A 9,676-nucleotide genomic window follows, 5' to 3' on the forward strand; every position below is an offset into this window, starting at 1 on the left:
CAAGCAAACACACAAGCCAAAACTCTCATATCCCAGGCTACAGGTGACAGTAGCCCTATAAATCCATATGACAGATAGGTAGGTGCATATGTAGATAGATTCTGATCTTATGTACACTGGTGTAATCTTATTCTAACTCATTTGACTTTAGTGAAGCTAGTCCACATTTAATGATTTCATACACAGATTACACCCTATTCTCTCAAAGAGACAAATTTGTCATCAGTTGATTATATCTACAAAGAAACTCAGAATGAAAATAAAGTCAAGTTGTAGTGATGGACATTTTAATTCTTGGTGAATAACCTCCACACAATCAGTTTCTTCAATGCAGCTTTGATCTCCTTGTTCCTCATGCTGTAGATGATGGGATTCATCACTGGAGGCACCAGAGAATAGAGAACACCCACCACAAGGTCCAGACCTGATGCTGAGTTGGAGGTGGGTTTCAGGTAGGCAAAGATGCCAGTGAAAACCATCAAAGAGACCACAGTGAGGTGAGGCAGGCAGGTGGAGAAGGCTTTATGCCGGCCCTGCTCAGAAGGGATTCTCAGCACAGTTTTGAAGATCTGAACATAAGACACAATTATAAAAACAAAGCAGTTTAAACCTAAAAACACACCTAAGGCAATAACCCCAACTTCACTGAGGTATGAATCAGAGCAGGTGATCTTGAGTAGATGGGGGATTTCACAGAAGAACAGGTTGATGTCATTGGACTGGCAGAAGGGTAACCTGAAGGTGATGCCAGCGTGCAGGGCAGAGTAGGCAATACCTGAAATCCAGGCACTGGCTGCCATTTGGACACAAGCTCTCCTGTTCATCACTCTCTCATAGTGCAGTGGTTGACAGATGGCGACATATCGGTCGTATGCCATGATGGTGACTAAGGCAAAATCAGTTGCAGCGAAGAGGATAAAGAGAAAAACTTGGGTGACACATCCAGGATAAGAAATCACCCTGGTGTTCATGAGGGAGTTGGCCATGGACTTGGGGATGGTAACGGAGATGGAGCCAAAGTCTAGGATGGACAGATTCGCCAGGAAGAAGAACATGGGGGTTTGAAGATGGGGGTTGAGGGCTACGGCTGTGATGATGAGAAGATTCCCCATCAGGCCTACCAGGTAAATCACCAGGAACACCACAAAGTGCAAAATCTGCAGCTCCCGAACGTCAGAGAATCCCAGGAGAAGGAACTCAGTCAGGGTGCTTCGGTTGGACATTTTCTTTCTCAGTTCATTATGTGATGGCTGTGGAGGGAAGGACAAAGACAGTGGGTGAATTACAGTGACAGAGGGAGTGGCCCTGATTTCCCACAGCAATATGAATTGAGTGTCAACAATGCACAGCATTCATCACTGCTATTTACTAGGAGTGGTGACTTATCACATGAATGACAATTGGCAGATCTCCCTTAAAGTCAATGAAGTTTGCACCATCTGAAGATCCAGCTCATGATCTAGTTTAATAAAATGCTGTGTGAAGGATGGAGCAAAGTACAATCTCAATGCAACAATTCTAGTCAAGATGGATCCCCTATTGCTACAACACGCTCTGGACTTGGGCAACACTGCCTGATATCCTCTTTTTGTGGAAATACAAGATGGACTTGGCATTGTTTATGACAGCTCACCTGTTATAATTTCACTGCAACACCACGTAGATGGCCGGCTGCCTGAAAACATATTGATTTATGACACCAAATCCTGACTGCATTTCCATCTCTGTGTACCGACGGGCTAGCAGCATCGCTCCGCTACCTCTCTGCTGTGTCATTTGCCTCTGTCACTTCATGGGTGTGCGGGTCAGTGACCATCAGGAGATTTGGGTTCTGTTCTTGGCTCTGCCACTGACCTGCTCTGTTACCTTGGGCCAGTCACTTCCCCTCTCTGTGCCTCTGTTTCCCATCCATGCATTCTCTGCCTTGTCTTCTTGCACTGTGAGTTCTGTGGGGAATGAGCTGTGTCTTATTATATGTATGTTCACTGCCCCCATTTACAGCATTTGTGTTTAGCGGGAAGCACTGTGGGACAGCGGAAATGGTGCTAGAGCAGAATATCTCAGTTCTAATCCCATTGACATGCTCCATGTCCTTGGACAGGGATAAGAGAGACAGGCTTTGGCTGGGGACTTCAATTCACAGTTCTCTGTCTAAGGCACTGGTATGTTTAATACCCATGATTTTGTCTGCCAGCTTTGCTGCTTACTCAGTTTTACCATTCAACAAGTGTCCCTTTGAAACAGAAATAAACACAGTTGCAATAGAGTGACTGGGTTCAAACTGTACAATTATTGGACTATATCAGTGTTTCTACCCCCCTTCAAATCTACATGTTCAATCTGGGGTATTCTTACATTTTCAGTTTAAATTATTTCAAAGGAAAACTGGATTTTAAACTGAGACATAATCCAAGGAAGTCTCTGCTATTCTTGAAAAACAACCTATGTACTGGAAAAGTCAAAACTTTTTTTTTAAATCAGTGACAATGTTTCTGTTTTAAGGAGTTTACTTGTAATTGTCTGGTTCTCAATGAACAAAAAAAAAGTTTTGGTTTTCACAATTTCTATGAAAAGTGAACTGCTGTTTCCTATTCGGGAGGGGGAGCTTTGGCTGGTGGCTTTAGCTGTGTAGAATGTGCCTGCATGTGTAACGCATATTCTTTGTATCAGAAGGGTAGCCGTGTTAGTCTGGTTCTGTAGAAGCAGCAAAGAATCCTGTGGCACCTTATAGACTAACAGACGTTTTGCAGGTCTGACTACCAAAAGGAGGCTGCCAGACAACTCTCCAATACCAAATTTTACATGCTACTTCCCTCAGATCCCACTGAGGAATACACTAAGAAACTGCACCATCTACTCAGGACACTCCCTACACTAACACCGGAACAAATCAACATACCCTTAGAACTCCGACCAGGGTAATTCTATCTACTACCCAAGATCCACAAACCCGGAAATCCTGGACGCCCCATCATCTCTGGCATTGGAACTGTCACTGAAGGACTGTCTGGATATGTGGGCTCTCTACTCAGACCCTATGTTACCAACACTCCCAGCTATCTCCGTGACACCACTGATTTCCTGAGGAAACTACAATGCATTGGTGACCTTCCAGAAAACACCATCCTAGCCACCATGGATGTAGAGGCTCTCTACACAAACATCCCACACACTGATGGAATACAAGCTGTCAGGAACAGTATCCCTGATGATGCCACAGCACAACTGGTTGCTGAGCTCTGTGCTTTTATCCTCACACACAACTATTTCAAATTTAATGACAATATATATCTCCAGATCAATGGCACCGCTATGGGCACCCGCATGGCCCCACAATATGCCAATATTTTTATGGCTGACCTGGAACAATGCTTCCTCAGTTCCCATCCACTCACGCCCCTTCTCTACCTACGCTACATTGATGACATCTTCATCATCTGGACCCATGGGAAGGAGACTCTGGAAAAATTCCACCATGATTTCAACAGCTTCCACCCCTCCATCAACCTCAGCCTGGACCTATCTACACGGGAGGTCCACTTCCTAGACACCACGGTGCAAATAAGTGGTGATCACATTAACACCACCCTATACCGAAAACCTACTGACCGCTATGCCTACCTTCATGCCTCCAGCTTCCATCCCGGGCACACCACAAGATCCATTGTCTACAGCAGGGGTGTCCAAACTACGGCCCGCGGGCCAACTGCGGCCCGCGGGTCAGTTTTTATTGGCCCGCAGCAACTTCGTTTGAGCTCCCGCCGGCATGCCTGCGGCAGGTCCACCGGAGCCCGGGACGAGTGGACCTGCCGCAGGCATGACTGCGGAGGGGGCGCTCGTCCCGCGGCTCGGCTGGACCTCCCGCAGGCATGACTGCGGCAGGTCAAGCGGAGCCGCGGGACCACGGCACCCGCCGCAGTCACTCGTCCCGGGCTCCGGTCGACCTGCCGCAGGCATGCCTGCGGGAGCTCAACCGGAGCCGCGGGAAGACGGGACCCGCCGCAGTCATGCCTGCGGCAGGTCCGCTCGCCCCGGGCTCCGGTACACCTCTTGTGTGTGGCCCGGGCCTTTGCTTATTCTTCTGTATTTGGCCCTCACCAAAAAAACTTTGGACACCCCTGGTCTACAGCCAAGCACTGAGGTACAACCGTATCTGCTCTAACCCCGCAGACAGAGACCAAAACCTAGAAAATCTCCACCAAGCATTCTCAAGACTACAGTACCCACAGGAGGAAATAAGGAAACAGATCAACAGAGCCAGATGTGTACCCAGAAGCCTCCTACTACAAGACAAACCCAAGAAAGAAACCAACAGGACTCCACTGGCAATCACATACAGTCCCCAGCTCAAACCCCTCCAGTGCATCATCAGGGATCTACAACCCATCCTGGACAATGATCCCACACTTTCACAGGCCTTGGGTGGCAGGCCAGTCCTCGCCCACAAACAACCTGCCAATCTGAAGCATATTCTGACCACCAACTGCACACCGCATCATAGTAACTCTAGCTCAGGAACCAACCCATGCAACAAACCTCGATGCCAACTCTGCCCACATATCTACACCAGCAACACCATCACAGGACCTAACCAGATCAGCCACACCATCACCGGTTCATTCACCTGCACATCCACCAATGTAATATATGCCATCATATGCCAGCAATGCCCCTCTGCTATGTACATCGGCCAAACTGGACAGTCTCTAAGGAAAAGGATAAATGGACACAAATCAGACATTAGGAATGGCAATATACAAAAACCTGTAGGAGAACACTTCAACCTCCCTGGCCACACAATAGCAGATTTTAAGGTGGCCATCCTCCAGCAAAAAAACTTTAGGACCACACTTCAAAGAGAAACTGCTGAGCTCCAGCTCATCTGCAAATTTAACACCATCAGCTCAGGACTAAACAAAGACTGTGAATGGCTTTCCAATTACAGAACCAGTTTCTCCTCCTTTGGTTTTCACACCTCAGCTGCTGGAACAGGGCCTCATCCTCCCTGATTGATCTAACCTCGTTATCTCTAGCTTGCTTCTTGCTTGCTTATATATACACCTGCCCCGGGAAATTTCCACAGCTTGCATCCGAAGAAGTGGGTATTCACCCACGAAAGCTCATGCTGCAAAACATCTGTTAGTCTATAAGGTGCCACAGGATTTTTGCTGCATATTCTTTGGGTATCAACTTGTCTCTTTACACAGTTTTACCATCCTGCAAGTAACTGTATGAAACAGCAATTAAACATGATTCTGATAGATTGAATGGGTTTGTAATTGTGGTGTTATTTGAGAATATTAATGTTATCATCCTGGCTTAATTATAGATTTCCAATCCGGACTAAATTTTCAATCTGTTTCCAATCTGTTTGTTTTCAATCTAAGTTTCCAATCCATTTAAATTATTCCAAAGGAAAACTGGATTCTCAATTGAAAACATTTTCCTGCGAAGTCTTTGCTATCCATAAAAAACAACATATGTATTGGCAAAATCAAAACTTTTATTTTTTCCAAAAAATCAATGATTTTTTTCCAGATTTCTGCAGTTTTTAACAGCAATTGTTTGGTTCTCGATACACAAAAGTTAAAAAAATGTTTTGGTTTTCACAATTTCCATAAAAAATGAGCTCTAGATGTTTATTAAATGATTGTAAAAGACTTACAGTTTCAAAATAATTCATAGTTCTATTATTATATTTTCTCCAGTATATTAAAACCCAAACATATTAACTGAAATAGCAAACTTACAGTGTTGGTCTTTGTGGAATGTGGAATGTTTCCCAGCCTGAGAAGCATTTGATAGTCCACTGTCAGTATTCTCAGTCATTGTCTGTTTCTATATCGCTCAATAATGTCCCCACCACTGTGTTATCCAGCAGTTGTTTCCCTGCCCCATCACCATATACCCACAGAGGCTGGGTCTCTGCAGTTCCTGACAGAAACGGACCCACTCCACAGATGACCACTCCCTCTCCCCTCCTGGATCAGGCTTGGTTTAGAGGTGAAGGACTAAATAGGATGGGGGATTGAAAGCCCCTCCCCACTCTACAGCTGGGAGTGATCCTGGGTTATGTTAGAATCAGATATGATCACAGCCCAGGATGTACCTGTCCTGGTGTTAAATAGCTGAATCTGGTCCCCAGAGATGTAAGCCCAGCTCTGATCTCACCTTGGGAAGAAACCACCCTGATAACCAGCCCTAACCAAACCTAACCCCCCAGAGGAGGAAATGGCCCACTCTGAATCTCATATGATGGCAGAATCCCTGGAAGGACTCTTGGCCAGAAACAAGGCTGGGCTGAATAACAAGTGGCATCCCAAGGAGACTGCAGAATAATAGCTCAGAGCCCAGTGGCACCAGAGTCCCAGCTGGCCTGGAATAGCCTGTGTCTTCTATAACACCACATAAACACTCTTGGAGAGCAGAGGTGTTTTTCTCTGCATTTCATCAGCAGCTCTTGAGATGCAGCCACCACAGGAAGCCACAGGTCATGCTGCCCTGGCTGTTTGATGTTGGTCACTACGAAGCAGATAGAGGAAAACACTAAAAGCTCCCAGCTACGTCCTAAACTGGTTAAATTGACACAGTTCCATTGAGTTCTGAGTAGTTAGGGCTGTTCACGCCAAGTGGAGATGTGACCCTTTGACTTCCACAGAGCTACTTTGATTTACATTAGCTGGGGATGAGATGCCGATGGACTATGTAGTTTTCACCAGCTGGGGAATTAGGCCTCATTAACTCCAGTGGAGCTACTCGGGATTTACACCAGCTGGTGATCTGGCCCATTCTTCAGTTTCAAATACATATTTTTGTCTGTGAATCTGAAGAGGAAACAAAAGTTCCTAACCAGTCTGCACGTTCTTAACTCTTTGCCCCATGAAATTCAATTCAAGAATGGAACATTCAATGGCTAAGGAGCATTTCTTTCCCACTGGGGAGAGAACTTTGGAGGAATTCAGTGTTGCTTTGATTTTCTGAATCTGATTTTCAATTCCTATTTTGATGAATGGACCCACTTTCTTTCTTTCTTTCTTTCTTTCTTTCTTTCTTTCTTTCTTTCTTTCTTTCTTTCTTTCTCAACAATTACATGGTTTCTTTTTGAAGACATCACTAAAATAAAAGAGTCATTAGGCTGAAGATGCATTGCTCTATGACATCTTTAAAATGTTTATTTCACACTGATTGTAGGTATGACAGAGAGACTGAACAATGACGAAGGGTCAGATCCTCATCTGGTGTAAATCAATTGTAGCTCCATTGGCGTTAAGGAGTCAAATCCGCACACCAGCCCCACACAAACCTTGCGTAAAACTGCCATAATGCAGTTAGAGTCAATGAGACCAGATCTCCGGATCCTTTAAATTGGCATAGTGGTATGGAGCTATTTCAGTTGACCTGAGCACAGTATCTGTACCATGATACTTGGTTTTATCTTTGTTCTAGTATATGAGATTCTCATTGTTTAGAACCTCTAAATATAGAATATATGTTTTATAAATAAATATAGAATATTTTAATATAGAATATTATAAAATCTTGAGATTATAGTTCATGGACAGAAATCGGTGATATGTTCTCCTTGTTGGTAAATTGGCTGCTAAATATACAGACCCTAGGTCTGGGGCCCCTAGAAAAAATGACAGTGATGGTGAGAGATCAGAGACCAGAAAAATGCCCAGTTTGAGACACCCAGCCAGAGGAAGGATCTACTCCGGCTGGAGGAGGGCCACCTTAGAGGCACCCCCAGAGAGAGTGGGGAGAAGAGACGCCGTGTTTGTGAAAAAGTGGTTCTATCTCCCCAAATTTTCCCATCTGTCCACCAATGGTGAGAGCAATCCTGGAGCAGCAGCCTTCCCCTCAACCTTATGTAGTTATCTTTGTGTCTGGTTCAGGGTCTCTATACATTCAGGCTGAAGTAGGTGCATTAGTCAAACGCAAAGCAGTTTCCCCTCTCAGAGCTATTATCTCAAGCTTTCTGTAGATTCTGGGAGGTGGAGTTAACATAGAGGTCATTTAATGACTTATGATAAACAGAAGGTCTGATTGTCTAATTGTCTGGTTAGGAACCCCGATATGTAGAATGACGATGCACTGAGGGCACATGAAAATATTAAGCAATTTTATTAGAACATTTGGTAAAGATACAAAAACTCCAAATTACATTAAAAGACAGCAGTAATGTGAAATTAAGCTGATCTTTTGCATCATCTCTTACATAGTGTCACACCCTTTCTTGGGGTTCTGGTGGTCAGAGAGAAAGAGGATGTGAAAGGGTATGAGAGGATCAGTTTAGGGAACTCTTAGAGGACTTACTCCTTCACCCTCCCACTTCCCTGGTCCTTCTTGTTTGAACAGAGAACAACAATACCCGAAGTCCGAAGGTCGAAACAATGTGATGTCTATTGGGGTGAACTTCCAGCAAGCTGAAATCCAGGTTCCTTTTTCCTTATTTTGGAATCGCAACTTACTTCCTGTTTGTGCCTAATTTATATTTTAATATACTCACCTATACCTTAAACAATCATTTTATTGAAATCTATCTAACCAATCCTAACAGATTGTAACATAATTCTCTAACCAATTATATCCCACTACCCTAGTTAGAAATGAGTGTTTCAAAGCCACAACTATTGAAATGTATCAGAGGGGTGGCGGTGTTATTCTGGATCTAATGAAGTGGGTATTCACCCATGAAAGCTTATGCTCCAATATGTCTGTTAGTCTATAAGGTGCCACAGGACTCTTTGTAGCTCTTGAGAAGTGATTTCTTCCCAGACATGATGCTATCAAACTAACCATAAGATTAGAAGGGACCTCAGGAGGTCTATTTTGGACTCTGAGGATGTGACCGTAACTTCCCAGCTTATGGCTGCTTCTGCTGCTTAGCCAAAGGCCTTAGCCTAAGAACCAGGCCTCGTACTATCCCCGTGAATGAAGGCCCATACACGAATGAAGGCGGACTGTGATTTTGATTCTTTGTTTTCTACCCCTCTAACTAGCTAAGTGATAAAAATACACCTAAGTTCTTAAAGTATATGCCTGTACAGACAGGCCTGAATATCTATATGCTAACAGGATGGACTAACTTGGCACTGTCAAGACCTGCATTGATTGACTTCATCCCTCGGGGACTTCTTCTGTAACGTTGGGCAAATCATTTAATCTCTTTCTTCCACTGTTCCCCTTCTGTATAACAGGGACAATGGCATTTGCCTACTACATAAGGGTGTTGTGAGGACTAAGGGTTGTGAAGTGCTCAGGCACTCTGTTATGGAGGCCATATAAGTACATAAGATTGAATAAATGAAAGTCTTGGCCAACAATTCTATCTCATAGAGCAGAGGAGGGCAAAGTATGGCCTTCGGGCCACATCTGGTCCACAGAACCATCCTGCGTGGCCCTTGAGCTCCCAGCTGGGGAGGCTAGTCCCCAGCCCAACCCCTTCTGTCCCGCCTCCCCCACAGTCAGAGGACAAGGAGCAGGGTGGGTTGGATGTGGGGGGTTCTGAGGGGAGCAGTCATGGGGTGAGAAGTTGGAGGGGGCGGGGGCCAGGCTGCTTGGGAAGGCACAGGTTTCCCTACCCGGCCCTCCATACCATTTCACAACCCCAACGTGGCCTTGGTCCAAAAAGATTGCCCACCCCTGTCATAAAGACTATAATCAGGTTCCTTCA

At 44.9% G+C, this 9,676-nt stretch overlaps 1 protein-coding gene across 1 annotated transcript; it reads right to left on the reverse strand.

Annotated features, from left to right (window-relative positions):
* Positions 1 to 287: 287 nt before the first annotated feature.
* LOC120381297 (olfactory receptor 14A16-like) lies at positions 288 to 5,856 on the reverse strand. Its single transcript, XM_039499492.1, has 2 exons — positions 5,751 to 5,856; positions 288 to 1,250 (listed from the first exon to the last, which is right to left on the reverse strand). The coding sequence occupies exons 1-2, from the start codon at positions 5,796 to 5,798 to the stop codon at positions 288 to 290; spliced, it is 1,011 nt and encodes a 336-aa protein (XP_039355426.1). The 5' UTR covers positions 5,799 to 5,856.
* Positions 5,857 to 9,676: the final 3,820 nt, after the last annotated feature.

This window comes from Mauremys reevesii, linkage group 13, assembly GCF_016161935.1.
Source record: "Mauremys reevesii isolate NIE-2019 linkage group 13, ASM1616193v1, whole genome shotgun sequence".
Lineage (NCBI taxonomy): Eukaryota > Metazoa > Chordata > Testudines > Geoemydidae > Mauremys > Mauremys reevesii.